At 35.4% G+C, this 16032-nt stretch overlaps 2 protein-coding genes across 2 annotated transcripts; one reads left to right on the plus strand and one right to left on the minus strand.

Moving 5' to 3' along the window:
* Positions 1 to 4525: 4525 nt before the first annotated feature.
* On the plus strand, positions 4526 to 9267 carry LOC128188703 (cartilage matrix protein-like). Its single transcript, XM_052859923.1, has 7 exons — positions 4526 to 4649; positions 4752 to 4776; positions 5295 to 5451; positions 6707 to 6995; positions 8340 to 8460; positions 8548 to 8619; positions 8708 to 9267. The coding sequence occupies exons 1-7, from the start codon at positions 4605 to 4607 to the stop codon at positions 9256 to 9258; spliced, it is 1260 nt and encodes a 419-aa protein (XP_052715883.1). The 5' UTR covers positions 4526 to 4604; the 3' UTR covers positions 9259 to 9267.
* LOC128188706 (uncharacterized) lies at positions 9268 to 10171 on the minus strand. The gene is made up of 4 exons (XM_052859925.1): positions 9998 to 10171; positions 9807 to 9916; positions 9490 to 9603; positions 9268 to 9388 (listed from the first exon to the last, which is right to left on the minus strand). Exons 1-4 carry the CDS (start codon positions 10125 to 10127, stop codon positions 9374 to 9376), a joined length of 369 nt encoding a protein of 122 aa, XP_052715885.1. The 5' UTR covers positions 10128 to 10171; the 3' UTR covers positions 9268 to 9373.
* Positions 10172 to 16032: the final 5861 nt, after the last annotated feature.

The raw sequence follows: 16032 nt of genomic DNA on the forward strand, positions 1-16032 counted from the left end.
CCTACTAATGGACTTGAGAGACTTGGATGCTGAATCTGGGCCATGAATTTCAGATGCTGGAGGAGGTTAAGGTGTTTGGAGCAGGTTAAAGTTTTTGTTGCAGGTGCCCTTTGATAGCCATTTCTAAGTTACTACTGGTCCAAACTTCACCAAACTTGCATAGATGGTGTGTCTTATGATACTGATGCACCTGACAGGCTTGAATGCTGAATCTGAGCCATAGGTTTCGGATGCTGGATGAGGTTAAGGTTTTTAGAGCTGGTTAAAGTTTTTGGAGCAGGTGCCCTCTGATGATTATATCTTACTTACTACTGGTCCTTACTTCACCAAACTTGCATGGATGGTGTGTCTTATGATACTTTTGCACCTGACAGGCTTGAATGCTGAATCTGAGCCGAAGGTTTCGGATGCTAGATGAAGTTAGGTTTTTCGAGCAGGTTAAAGTTTTTGTTGCAGGTGCCCTTTGATAGCCATTTCTAAGTTACTACTGGTCCCAACTTCACCAAACTTGCATAGATGGTGAGTCATATGATACTGATGCACCTGACAGGCTTGAATGCTGAATCTGAGCCATAGGTTTCGGATGCTGGATGAGGTTAAGGTTTTAAGAGCTGGTTAAAGTTTTTAGAGCAGGTGCCCTCTGATGATCATATCTTAGTTATTACTGGTCCTAACTTTACCAAACTTACATGGATGGTGTGTCTTATGATACTGATGCACCTGACAGGCTTGAATGCTGAATCTGAGCCATAGGTTTCGGATGCTGGATGAGGTTTAGTTTTTTTGGAACAGGTCACATGTTTAATATATGTAGGTAATAGCACTATTTCAAACTTGCATATATGATCTAACTATAATATAAATGAATGGCAGAGGTAGCTTCAGATGCAGATCCTGATCTCCATTATCAAGGATGCTAAAAAATATATCTTAGTTATTTCTGGTCCTAACTTCACCAAACTTGCAAGGATGGTGCGTCTTACGATACTGATGCACCTGACAGGCATGAATGCTGAATCTGAGCCATAGGTTTCGGATGCTGGATGAGGTTAAGGTTTTAAGAGCTGGTTAAAGTTTTTAGAGCAGGTGCCCTCTGATGATTATATCTTAGTTATTACTGGTCCTTACATCACCAAACTTGCAGGGATGATGCATCTCATGATACTGATGCATCTGACAGGCTTGAATGCTGAATCTGAGCCATAGGTTTCGGATGCTGGATGAGGTTTAGTTTTTTGGAACAGGTTACATGTTTTATAGATAATAGCTTGCATAATTGATTTAACTATAATATAAATGAATTGCAGAGGTAGCTTCAGATGCAGAGCCTGATCTCCATTATCAAGGATGCTAAAAATTCTCCTACCTCACTCAAACCTGCTTGATAGATGTGTTTGTTGTTAAATGATTTAACATGATTCCTATGATATAGTATTCTATGATATGATACACTATTGTTTTATATGATACAATGTAATATCATACATTATATTGTAAAAAGTTATATGATATGATATGATATTGTATCAATTTTTTTGTACATTATTATATGATATTGTATTATGATATTGTTATGTATAGTATTGTATATTATTATACAATATTGTAGAATATGATATTGTATAATATATTATTTTATCGAATGATATTGTTTCATATTATATTGCAATATATGATATTGTATCATATGATACGATATTGTATATTATAATTATAGCATATCGTATGATAAAATATTGTATAATATGATATTGGTTTATATAATATATTGTTATATAATACATGAAATTGTATTATATGATATTATAAGATATCATATAATATGATATTGTATAATATGATATTGTATCATATGATATGATATTGTATAAAATGATATTGTATTATATAATATCGTACTGTATCAGATGATATTGTATCATATGATATGAAACAATGTTTTATCAAATTATATTGTATCATATGATACAATATTGTGTATCAAATATGATACAATATCATACAATACAAAATTATACTATATTATACAATATAATATCATATGTTACAATATTGTGATGTATTATGTGATATGATATAGTATCAAATAATGCTATATTGTATTTATATTAGATATTATGATATTGTATTATGTGATTAAATACAATAATGTATAACACGATACAATGTCATATTATATGTTACAAAATCATATTGCATCAATATTTATTACAGTATTATATTGTATTAAATGATATATATTGTAAGTATCATTGGATGCAATATCATATTTTATATTATTGTATTGATAAACATTGTATCTTATAATAATGTATGAAATGAACATAGGATTATCATACAATTTTTTACATATGATATACGATATTGTGTCAAAACAGTATCCATGAATATCCAAGATCATTAACTATGATTTTCATATCATATGATAAAGGTGGTTTTAAAGGTGATGCCTCATAAAGTTGATGCCTCGTCTCGGTGAGCTTTGTAATCTGTGATTACCTATGTTTTTGGATGTCATGTTTGACTTGCTGAGAGATAGTTGGCACAGAGATGTAAATACCCGGGAGGGTGGGTGGGGGAGGGTGGGTGGTGAGGGGGAGGGTCTAGACAGCCTACAGGCAGCAAAGCCCACATCAGGCAGCGTGTACAGATTTTTGCTTTGTATTCTCGTTTTAAAGGGTGTTATTTTTTAAATTCCTGTATTTTTGTAGAAATGAATTGTCAGCACTGGTCTTAAGCAATAAATTTTGATGGAAAAGTAAGATTTTTTGTGTTTTGTTCTCACTAATAGCTTGTGGTTGATTAGATGTCACAAAATAAGCAAAGGATCCAACCAATTTTACACAGAGTTCAGTTACCCTCCACTTTCCATCACCATTGTGGCCATCACAACAAAGATGGCTACGAGAATTTTTTTTATATAGAATGCCTTATAAGATTGCCTATGTCATTGTATGGAATACAATTACTAGTAAGTTGGTCACATGATGAAAACGCGTGAAGCCAAGAGTTTGTCTAAAGACCAAGCTCATATCGAAGTTTTAAAAAAGCATTCAATTACCCTGAGAAAACAATCGTTTTGAATTATGAGTCAAATTGTTTATTGATTAATGCATCAAACACTAAGATATGTGACCTCTTGATCCTGTAGAAAGCTTGCACAGAATTTAATATTTTTGCTCTTAATAGTAGAATAATCTAAAAACGGAATTGCTTAGGTAAGTTACAGAAGTTTACATGCTGGATTTTTCATGTCAGAAATAGATTATAAATCCCATTAAGGAACTTGTCAATCCTAAAAACATTACAGCTGCTAGAAGGATATGTTGTTTTCTATAAAACTGTTTCAACGCTAGAAAGGAAAGTCAACAATGAACACTTATACAATTTTATGAATACCAATAATAGTCTTCGCACAAACCTAGTTTTGTTTATCCAATGTTTTGGCCATTGTAGATTTGTAGTGTAGATTTATAAGTTAATGTTTAACTTTTTGCATGCTATGTTTAATGTTTTTGTTTTATGTAACTCATATTCATGACTGTATGCCGACATGGTAATTGTCAATAAATGAATTGAATAAATTTGGAAACGTAGATTTCTACATACATTTAAGTGATGCGGATGTGGAATGCACTCAGTGCTCGATAATGGGTTGTATTTGTAAAGACGCAATTTACTGTATACAAGGGATCATACAATACTCTATCATAGTTTCAACAAAGAAGAAAATTACTGTTATGAATTGATTTCTATTAATAGTAAATGTCGCAGATTAAAACTCAACTGACATTATGTAATACAATGATTGCAGGGGAGGGGAATTCGGTCTTTGTTCATAATTAATCCTCATTACTGCATACTTCATACAGCCACTCCCTATAATAACCGCTTCATGCTCCAGTCATATGCACCAGAAATCCTTGCTAATTAATCTCAACATTATTAAAAGTAAGAAGATACAGTAAAAAGTCAGAACAATATAAGTTTTCATTGTCTTGCAGTAATAAAGTTATTGTTGATTTAAGTTCTCGGTCAGTTCTCGACACCATTTCAATTAATATTTTAATCATTAATTGAGTTTAAGCTGATCGTTTAGCAACATTCAAGTTCCCACGCACGAAATCCGTTGTACAATACTTTGACTAATTAATCGAATTCCTAACATAAAGAATAATGTTCCGTTCACAGAGGAGACATCCAGAATACCGTGTAATGGGCAGATGATACTCAATACTTTAATTTTTAATGGCAGCAAAGACCAAACTTACGTAGAAAATTCCAGATTTAAATGCGAATTGCCCATTATTCTGTTTTTTAGTAAAATAATCGGTTCAAGAGCATCAGGATTTGAATATGATACTCCCAAGGTCCGAGATTATCCAGTCCCGAAGGCAGAAACCAATGCAGAAAAACAGAGCACTTCATCAACCTAATGAGTAATATGACACAGAGCCCCCAAACCACAGAAAAAACAGACAGAACATACAGACCCAGATAATCACCAATATAACTGATGGGATCATAATATTGACAAAAATCTGCTTGTTATAAAACCCATTCCAAAAGCTGCTTTGTTTGAGTGAAGATCAAGAGAAGTCAAGATGGCGGCGTTTCTGGTCTTGGTTGCTGCAATTCTTGTTCAGTTGGTAAAGTGAAATATTTCTTATGGTTGTTAGAGCATATATACTAACGAAGTCCTTGAGATAAGGTTTTATGATTAATGAAATCACTCTACAATTCTATTCCAGGTCTTTTCTTTGGATGACATAACGGGTAACAACTTTATCTATTGGTTGATTTATTTTTTACAATTGTTTATAAGTTATTCATAGTTATCAATAGAGTATTTTAATACTAGTTTTGATTAATTTCTATGTATTAAGAATTAAAAAAAAAATAAATAAATGGTAAATTGGCAACGTAAAGAAATAAGATAAAATTAAAAATCACAACTAATGCATCTTTTAAAGTTTCAAACGATAACTGAAGTGTTTTTTAGTTTGTTGTACGTCGTCTCAAGTTTCCAGCTTCAGGTCCTCTGTTTCGGACAGTTGTCCCGTCGATTCTATATGAATAAACTGCGACAAAGAACCTTTGGATTTTTCGGTTTTACCAGAGTAAGGCTTCCACTCACTGCATGTGGAAATCAAACACACGACGGAAACCCAGCTTTTCCCACCACATCTCTTGAACAGCAAACCGATACCTGTGTACCTATGTACACGTGAAGCGATGGGCACGGAAAGTAGGAAACATGAGAATGGGTTTAAGCTTTTAATAAAATTTTGTAGGATGTGGAAATAAACCCGCCGATATAGAGTTCGTGTTAGATTCAAGCGGAAGTATCTTGTTTAAAGACTTCCGGAAGCAGCTCCAGTTCACGGAGAACTTGGTGGATCTGTTTGACATCGGCAGCAATAAAACCCGTGTAGGAATGGTCAGCTTCAGGTGAGACTTTATTCTACATCCACCAGGTGAGACATTCATCATCTATCCACCAGGTGAGACATTTATCCTCTATCCACCAGGTGAGACATTCATCATCTTTTCACCAGGTGAGACATTCATCATCTATCCACCAGGTGAGACATTCACTCTCTATCCACAGGTGAGACATTCATCATCTATCCATCAGGTGAGACATTCATCATCTATCCACAGGTAAGACATTCATCCTCTATCCTAGGTTCAGACATTCATCATCTATCCACCAGGTGAGACATTCATCATCTATTCATAGGTGAGACATTCATCCTTTATCCACCAGGTGAGACATTCATCCTTAATCCACCAGGTGAGACATTCATCCTTTATCCACCAGGTGAGACATTCATTATCTATCCACCAGGTGAAACATTCATCCTTTATCCACCAGGTGAGACATTCATCCTCTATCCACCAGGTGAGACATTCTTCCTCTATCCACCAGATGAGACATTCATCCTCTATCCACCAGGTGAGACATTCATTCTCTATCCACAGGTAAAACATTCATCCTCTATCTACCAGGCGAGACATTCATCATCTATATCAACTAGGTGAGACATGAGGTGCATCCTCTATCCACCTGGTGAGACATTCATCCTTTATCCACCAGACATTCATCCTTTATCCACCAGGTAAGACATTCATCATCTATCCACCAGACATTCATCCTTTATCCACCAGGTGAGACATTCATCATCTATCCACCAGGTAAAACATTTATCCTCTATCTACCAGGCGAGACATTTATCATCTATATCAACTAGGTGGGACATGTGACATTCATCCTCTATCCACATGTAAAACATTCATTCTCTATCTACCAGGCGAGACATTCATCATCTATATCATTATCCATTATCCACCAGGTGAGACTATTCTCTATCCAACTGGTGAGACATTAAACCTCTATGCAGAGATCCCCCACATGCAGAAATATGGCACAGGTTTCGCAGACTAGGCCATGTTCAGGGCGTTGGATAATGCGCTCTGTATATGTGACTGTGATATGATGATAAACTGGATAACCCAACTTATAAATAATTAACCAATTTGCTTCTGTAATGCATTATGTTACTTATATATTTACATTATTGTGTACAAAAACAAGTGAAAAATCATAATTACAGTAAAAACCATTTAAAACTGGACATTTGTGCGATTACCGTGTTTCGTTCTGGAAAATAATTACATTTGCTGACTGTTGTTATTCAAACAGTACAGATGTTATCCCAGAGTTCAGGATGGATGAGAATGACAACAAAGAAGACATCAAGAAAAAGATAGCAGGAGTTAAATACCAAGGGGGAAGAACCAACACGGGGGATGCCCTTCACTACGTCAGAACCAGGACATTTCCGGTGGGAGGCGGCCGGCGACCCAACGTGCCCCACATCACCATCGTGCTGACAGACGGGATGTCCCAGAATTCGTCGTACACTGAGCAAGAGGCAGCGGCTGTGCACGGGCAGGGGATCACGGTATTTGTGATCGGGATCGGCAATCAGGTAAAGGGATTCCAAAGTTGGGATTGACAGTCGGGTAAATGTTAGTGATTGGGATTGATAATCAGATAAGTGCTTGTGATCTGAATTGGTAAAAGAGCAATAGGATCACAATGTTTATGATTGGAATCGGCAATCAAGTTAAGAGATTACAATGTTTGTTATCAGGATCGGCATTCAAGTATATTAATGTTAGCGATTGGGATTAACAATCAAGTAAATGTTAGTGAGTGGGATTAACAATCAGGTAAATAATAGAGATTGGGATTAACAATCAGGTTAATGTTAGTGATTAGGATTAACAAACAGGTATATTATTGTTAGTGAGTGGGATTAACAATCAGGTAAATGTTAGTGATTGGAATTAACAATCAGGTAAATGTTAGTGATTGGGATTAACAATCAGGAAAATGTTAGCGATTGGGATTAACAATCAGGTATATTATTGTTAGTGATTGGGATTAACAATCAAGTAAATGTTAGTGATTAGGATTAACCATCAGGTTAATGTTAGAGATTGGGATTAACAATCAGGTATATTATTGTTAGTGATTGGGATTAACAATCAAGTAAATGTTAGTGATTGGGATTAACCATCAGGTAAATGTCAGTGATTGGGATTAACATTCAGGTATATTATTGTTAGTGATTGGGATTAACAATTAAATAAATGGTTGTGATTTGGATTGGTCGGGTAATGGAATCACATTGTGTTATTGAGATCGATAATCAGGTAAAGATCAAAATGACAGTCAGTGTTAGTGATTGGCAATCAGGTTAAAGGATAACAGTGTTTATGATTTGGATCGGCTGCCAAGAAAACACGATGTTTGTAATTTGAATAGGAATTACAATTTTTATAATTGAGATAGGCAATAAAGTAAAAAATTTACAATGTTTGTGATTTGGATCAGCAATTAGGTAAATAAATTACAGTGTATGTGATTCGGATTGGCAATAAGGCGAATGTTAGGCAATACAGTGTTTATGATTGGGATCAGTAGCCTGTTAAGGGATTATGTTAACTATGATTTAAATTAATTAGGCAAGGATTACGGTTTGTAATGAAGATTGACAGACAATCAAGCATAATTTGAATTAGGATGATTTTAATCGAGATAAATAAAAGGTACACATTGTAATACTGTTGTTAATGGGACAACCAGTGATGTTCATATATGGGATTTTGGATTTGAATTAGGATAATCATATATGCGTTGATTACATGTATTTGCAATTGGGATCGGCTGTTTGACAAAGACCGTGAAAGTGACTGTTATTGATAAACAGAATAAATAGAATATGTGCTGCAAAGACGATACTGATGATAATGAACTTACTGAGCAGGTAGACGAAAAAGAACTTGCGGCTATAGCAAGTACTCCAACAGACAATTTTATGTTCAAGATAGACAACTTTGACGCACTTCAGTCCATCAAAGATCGACTGGCTGTCAGAACATGCAAAGGTAGATTCCTTTTTACAACTCTGTATGATCACCTTGTTAAGTATCGGGGATAATCTTTGTACTAATTAACTGAGGCTGATATTTCAGTTCCCCCTGCTACACCCGCCCCACCCACCCCTCCCACCGTCAACGAGGACGCGGTGTTGTATGGGAACGCTCGTAAGTACAAATGAAAATCCTTCTAATCAGCGTGCTTAACACCTCTAAACCATTACATGTTATACAAGATTGGGGTTATCTGTTATAGACTGCGGCCCAAAGATACCAGTGGACTTAAAGATAGTGTTCGACACTTCTGCGATTGGTCTCGACAACTCCAAGTTCATCATGCGATTTATCGCCGATGTGTCGGACCGCCTGGACCTGCAGCAGAGCCAGTCGGAGGTCGGTACGGTGACTAACGACTGTGCCACCAAGAGTCTGGCTGACGTGTCGTTCGGTTCCGGCCATGACCGGGAAAACCTGGAGCAGTCATTGGTCGGAACCTCTCCCAGTTTCTCTTGGATGATGCGGAAGCTGCGCCTCAGCTTTGACCAACAGGAGCAGCGTAAGAAGGTGGCTGTCGTATTTCTGGGGGAGACACTGGACGGGGCCGAGTTCCGGAAGGTCCTGCGGGAGACCGGCCGCGCGAAGTTTATGGGAATCCAGATACTGGTGGTGGGGGTGGGGACACGGGTCAACTCCCGCCAGGCCAGCTTTCTGGCGACCCAGGCCAATCAAGTGTTCTTTGCTATGTCGTATGATATCTTAGATGAGTTAGAAGGACCTTTGTTGTTACAGATATGTACACTAAATTAAACATTGGAATACTTTAGTATATTCAAAGATGTTTATTGCTGTCATTTTGAGCGTTACATTATGATTACATTTTAGCCTCTTTTAGCAATTACGATCGTTTTCTTGCTTGAAGTGCCTACGTGATAGACGTCTGAAAACAAAAAAAATTAATTATGGATATATTGTGGACATGTACATTATTTCAACTCGTCACAACTATTATATTGGACATATAACTGGAGTACCACTCACCCCATTTTCCATCTTTTGTGATTTTTGCATGAACATTCCGGTAAAAGATTCGTTTGTGGACTCTTTTATGATAGTGGTATTCTTCAAATAGTTGGTGCCGTTTTTGTTTAGAATCTAAAAAAAATCTACGCAATATTATGCATGTTTATTTACATGGTTTGCCCGAAAAGCTAGTGTTTTATAGATGCCTTGTTACTGCAATGTTTACATTAATATTCTTTTAAAATAAAATTCCACAAACAAAATGAAATTGTGTATTATTTTGAAGTGTATATCCCGATCCCGATAACAATACACAGACTGTGCCTGTCACCCACCTCTGTTGACGTGTTCTTGTAGTTGGGAGGCAAGTCCTTAAACATCGACAGCGTATTGTTAAGGAACTCATCAACTGTCTTCGAAAATAACGTTGCTAGTGCTCTCAAATCTGTATAAAGAAAAAAAATTAAATTTACATTATAGGAAAATGTTATTGCATAAAGCCATTGTAGCGCGGAAACAAACATACCTGGGAATATACTTGACACCGTTCTGTTTTTGTCGCTGTCGGTGGCAGCTATCCTCCCCACTAGGGTCACCACAAGAACTAAAGACAGAGGGAGGAAGGTAGCCCTAGGACTCGTCCTGGAGACCACCATTTTAGATGAGATGTGAAGTGTCAATATTCCAACAAAGACCGCGTGGTGACAGATGTGTTCTGATTGATCAGGTCCCACACAGGACAAACCACATCCAGTCCTGGCTATGAAGATCATTAGGGTACTGTGTACTCAAAATTAATCAGTGTATAGGGTGGAAGAATTCAGTTACCTATTTTATTACTTGGCATTTTGGTTATAATTTGGATTAATTATTTCGCAAGTGCACACATGGATTTTAATACATTTTCCCCTTAAATTATGGAATATATTTCACCAATTAAAACAAAACAAAACAAAACTTCAACAAGTTGTATTTAAGTTGGACAATATAACGGTACATGGTACTCTAATGAAACCGATTGTCGGAGTTCCGAGATTACAACTTAATAACGTGCGGATGGTTCCAGCTCGGACGATCCGATATAATTCTGTACACAAAATCGACACTTACGCGTGGGGTTCCAGCACAGTTAGCCCAACATAACACTCTATGCTAACGTGCGGGGTTCCAGCACAGTGAGTCCAACATAACACACTCTATGCTAACGTGCCGGGTTCCAGCACAGTTAGCCCAACATAACACTCTATGCTAACGTGCGGGGTTCCAGCACAGTTAGCCCAACATAACACAATATGCTAACGTGCGGGGTTCCAGCACAGTTAGCCCAACCGTACTCCTATAGATCTTAAACCATTCTCTTTTCATTATTTTTTTTTTAAAGGCATTGCATTGCTCTTTTTCGATAGCAAAGAGATGGTAGTGACATGCCAGAAAAATAAACATTCATACATATAGCTGTTACGATAATTTTGCCCTTCTGTTGTCGGGCAATTGTTTAATTTGCCTGGAAATTAAGTTAAGAAGATATCAAAGACTAGGGGATTAACATTTTTAGTCACATAAAAACATCTCCGTTTGTTTGTTTGGTTATTTTTTTTTGTTCCAAACTATATTACATAATTAATTTGAGAAAAAAAAAATAAACTTAAGTTCGCATAGCAGCTTGTAAATTTTAAACTTTATAGATAAGTTTAGAAATCTTCGATTATAATACTTTTAATGTAACATATACCTCGCATCAAATACTATAGTAATTGTTACTTGAAAATCAAGAATATATGTCTTTAATAACGCTCTAAGCGCAATTAGTTTCTCGCTCTCTTTAAACATATTAACCAGGACATATATTTTTATACCTATCTTTTATTTGTATCCGTCCTCTGTCATTTAAAATTCAACAAAATGTAAGAATTCTTGTCTTCAGTTTTAAATTAAAGGAAATTTCTAACTGAAATGTGATTAAATGAATTGTCCAAAAATGTATATGGACACCAAAAAGGATTTATATCAAATAAGTTTTTTTTTTGCTCATCAGATACCCCTGCGAATGTTATTGTCATTTAAATTTTAGACCACGTGGTTTTATTTGACCCTTTCAATTTCGCAGTAAAAATCGTGCCTCGTGTTTATAGTCTATTTTATAGAATCTAGGTACTTGTAATCAAATATGGAATCTAGACGTTTATTGATTTTAAACTTTATCTTCATTAATTGGTGGAAAAGTATTATTCTAGAAATAAATGTGACGATAGAAAAAATAAGTTGTTTTTTTGCTGTTGCAATGACTAACATGTTTAATAGCAATCTAAGGATTAATTTTCGATCCGCGCCTGACCTAGTAATAGCATCAATAGTGAAACAGACTATACTATTTTATGTAGAATGTTCCTTGAAAATGGCTCGATATACTAAGTTTTTATACAAAACGAACACCCATTCTTTTTTTTTAATAACATGGTATTGCACACCACAAGCATCAAACATGGCTATGATTAAATCAGTTTATTAAGCAACCGAATGTTTATATTTTCAACCACGTGTAGAGTGGTTGAACACGAACGATAACTCTGTTCTGAATATCAGTAACTGCTAGATGATGAAATAAGACATATATCTTAGATTTTCGTGTTTTAACATAAATCAAAGTAGGATATGATATGAAAAACGACCAGTACTTACGTATTATGAGAATATTATTCGAACACTTATACTTCCACTCACAATTAACTGGAACTGAACAAATCTCGGAGAAGTCTCGTGAACATTCATTCGAGCGCCTCTGGATTTATTGCATAATTAGCTACGATAAGAAAACATTCCGAACACATTCACAGGGGTGCCAGAGAGAGACAACAATAGTGACATATCCAGTTTCAAAATAGGTTGAAATCAGCATGTTGTAACGTACTGTCCTAAAAAGTAACAGTCACGGAGTGTAGAGGACCCTTCAATATGAACAGTATTTTTTATATTCAACGAGACGAGAAGTGACCCACCGACATGTCGTCTGCCTCTTTATCCGGCTCGATCGTTCCTAGAAGTGTTCGGTCTACGGGGGGGGGGGGGGGGGGTTATTGGCTGAATGGCCATCGTTGTATTCTTTACTTCGTTGGTAGGACTACTAGTTGTGCTCTATAAATTGTACATGTACACAAAAAGTCATTTGAATTCAATGGAATGTATAGTACAACAATACATTGGAATATGTAAATATCACTGAGTATAGTATAGTAATTTCTCGGGAGATTTTTGTAAAGGATATTGAATGTAGCAATTCTCTTGGGGCACCATTTTTATCCGAAAACACCGTCATATATACAGTGTAAAAATATCTCCTCTTTCAAATAGTAGGGTTTACATTGCTCAAATAAATTTAATTAAAAGAAAGATAGAAAAAGCTGTATTTAATAAAATTTTAAAAAAACCATATTGCACGATCACATGATTTGAAAATTGACGATATTCAATTGTTGTCTATTCAAATGCGACAAGTCACTTGAAAGTTCGACTCTGAACACATACGTTGTCCCTTAACGTAGTATCGTATTATGAAAACAAAGTTATAAGTTATCTCATAACTCTATTAATTGGACGCCTTCAATATTCACTCAATGAAACCTATACACGTGAGCCCGTAATCTATCTATATATGATTTCAAAGTTAGTCGTAATTTGAAGTTCGTAAATATATGCATATAAAAATGTTGTCCGTAGATCGCTAGTCTGAGAATGCGTACCACGGACAGAGAGACGGACAGTTCGCTCTCGCGGTATGACGCGGCCATTTGTAGGACCCTGAGGAGGGTGTCGGTCGCCTCTATAGAGAGGGTGATGCTCGATACGACGATCGTGTTCGATTCCAGCACGGTATACTTGGTATTTCGAGCACCCAGAATCCGCCGCCTCTTATGGTGCTTCCATAGCTTCATGGTTAAAAATGTAATCATTATACCGAGAATGAGGCAACATATAAACCTATTCACAAGGAGTATCCATTGTTGTATTAATTCGTATTCGTTAAAGAATACACAGCCATCGTCCACGGAGGAAATCAAACGGGGAATATTCAAAATCAAGCAAAATATCGATATAACTACAATGTATCTGAGAAATCTGAGCTGTTTACCCCAGAAATTTTTGTTCGTGGGCTGTAGCATGATGAGGGTCCTATGACCCGCCAGTAAAACAGACAACCACAGGAAAATTGTATTGAAAATTCCAGGTAGAAGAATAAGACAGGTGTAAACCAAGATTGGGTCGGGATCTCTGTCGGAATTCAGGTATTGGATCCAAACGGGAGACTGCGCCAAAGCGTACAAAACAGCAGACGACATCAGAGCGGAGTGAATCGTTCGCCAGACGTTTCTGTCATCTGAAGTGATGTTGAAAACCAAGATGGCTGTCCCATTTTGTAGCATCATCACTAAGAGAAAAAACAAGCCCATGGCTATGTATACAGTGTCCAGTTGAACGGAAGCTGGTATCTCACAGAGGTAGTGGGTGTCACCATTATTGTAAACACGTCCAATGTATTCAATATCCATCCTTCGTGTGTAAATTTATTCCGAAAAATGAAGCAAATGCTATTGTGTTCAAGATCAGTATTGATTTAACCTATACATGAATGGGTATGAATGGGATTTTATTTATTAGATAATCACAGAAAGATTATTATTTCATGATTACACAACATTCATAAAGAAAATCAATTTGAAGTAAACAAGTTTTGGGGGAAACTATTTTTTTTCGTGGGGAAGGTTTCTTGACAAAAATGACAGAAACAAGCAATTATTTTGAATTTTCAATATACTTTTCTTTTTGTTATACTTTATTCATTATTCACATTTCTAACATTTGATAGCTATAGGTTCTTTGTGACATTTACAAAATCAAATCTTGAGAGAGTGATAGATGTTAAGCATCAAATCATGCAAATATATAGAAAATGTCTGCATTTTCGAAAGCCAAGAATTGCGAGCATTTTACCTTTGAAGCCATACATCTTAAATTTGACATCACTGACCCCCATGATTTTATATGTCAAAATTATACTGAATACATATCTAGGCAAGCTGGATTAACTTTATAAAATTCTTGATATTCAAATTGTTTTCATTTCAAATCAAACTGTAATTATTCTAACGTCGCGCACGGTGTTGGTGTTAAAATGTCCTTTCAGGGTGCGCGCACAGTATTTGAGTATTTTTTAAAACAAAAATTTGGACATATGTAATTTTATATACCGATTTGTTCGAATGTATACGGACTTCAACAAAACATGTAATAAAATGTAGGAATTTTTTTTTATATTTCATAAATCGGTGTTAAAACCTGAAATTTTTTCTAGAAATGGCATGTAGATAGGTAACACTTTTTGGGTACATATCTCAAATAAACTACATTATCTCGATGAACTTTCATTTTGGGAGAGAAATTTTTGGTGGACTAATTATTTTGATAATGTAACAGATATACGTCATAACGTTTTTGACGTAATCAATGCCAGGGATCGACGCCGGATCAAAGAATTCCCAGAATGGAGTTGTAGATGCGTAAAAAATCCTCAAAAATGGCCAGGGCAAGATGAGTTAATTGCCAAAATATAAATTGTGATTCAGGAACTTGCAATGATCTATTGAAGTTTTTTTTTAAATATATGACTTTTTTAATAAAGAGAAATTGTTTCTGTGTAAAATTTTCGTAATATATATTTTATAATAATTTAATTTTCAATGATAAAAAAAATTTCGTTATGCTGGAGTTTATTCAAGACACGTGTCACAAGAGATACATTTCACACTCGAACGTTATGCGTAGCATGGCGATCACAAGTATCATGCCCATTTTAAAAAAATGTTGGCTATATTTCATAATAATAGAAATCATTTTAGAATGTGCATTTTCATAAGTTGTATAGCCATTAAAAAGAAGCAAATGTGTCCGCAAATTTTCTTAATAGAAACATTTTAGAATGTCAACATGAAATGTCACACTTTCATAAAAACACATTAAACTACATAAGCAATGAAAGAGAAAGTAACTTAGACACTTCTTTTAAAAAGTCGCGCAGAAAATTCACAAAAATGAATCGCAGTTAGAAATGTGCTATTTGATGCCAAATATACAAGCATTGCGAATAAAAATAATTGATTTTTAGGAAAAAATGATGTCAACATTATATGTCACGGGTACGTAAAATGACGCAAGGACTTAAACGTTACGGCATGCAGTATGTGTGCGGGGTTTTTTTCTTCATAAAAACAGTTCTAGAGAAAATTATAAATAGCTACAAATTATTTTGTGAAGAAGGTACCAAAGTATATTAATAACTAAATAAAATATAGGAATAATAACTTACAGACATAATTGATGATAAATATCTGAACTTAACCGGTCGAATTAATTTATTTTTACTAATAAGATATAGGGTCATGTAAAATGACGCAATGACGTTAAACGTAATGTGACGATAAACATGTATTTTGATTATTTCAACGGAATCTTTGACTGCTACACTACGAATTAACATTAATGAAGAAAAAAGGAAACATAGAAGGGTAG

This window comes from Crassostrea angulata, chromosome 6, assembly GCF_025612915.1.
Source record: "Crassostrea angulata isolate pt1a10 chromosome 6, ASM2561291v2, whole genome shotgun sequence".
NCBI lineage: Eukaryota > Metazoa > Mollusca > Bivalvia > Ostreida > Ostreidae > Magallana > Magallana angulata.

Coding starts and splice junctions, on each gene's coding strand:
- LOC128188703 (XM_052859923.1), top strand. CDS start 4,605: ATGGCGGCGTTTCTGGTCTTGGTTGCTGCAATTCTTGTTCAGTTG. Junction 4,650..4,751: donor CTGCAATTCTTGTTCAGTTG/GTAAAGTGAAAT, acceptor ATTCTATTCCAG/GTCTTTTCTTTGGATGACAT. Junction 6,996..8,339: donor TGATCGGGATCGGCAATCAG/GTAAAGGGATTC, acceptor CTTACTGAGCAG/GTAGACGAAAAAGAACTTGC.
- LOC128188706 (XM_052859925.1), bottom strand. CDS start 10,127: ATGGTGGTCTCCAGGACGAGTCCTAGGGCTACCTTCCTCCCTCTGTCT. Junction 9,917..9,997: donor GGTGTCAAGTATATTCCCAG/GTATGTTTGTTT, acceptor TTCTTTATACAG/ATTTGAGAGCACTAGCAACG. Junction 9,604..9,806: donor ACAAGAACACGTCAACAGAG/GTGGGTGACAGG, acceptor GATTTTTTTTAG/ATTCTAAACAAAAACGGCAC.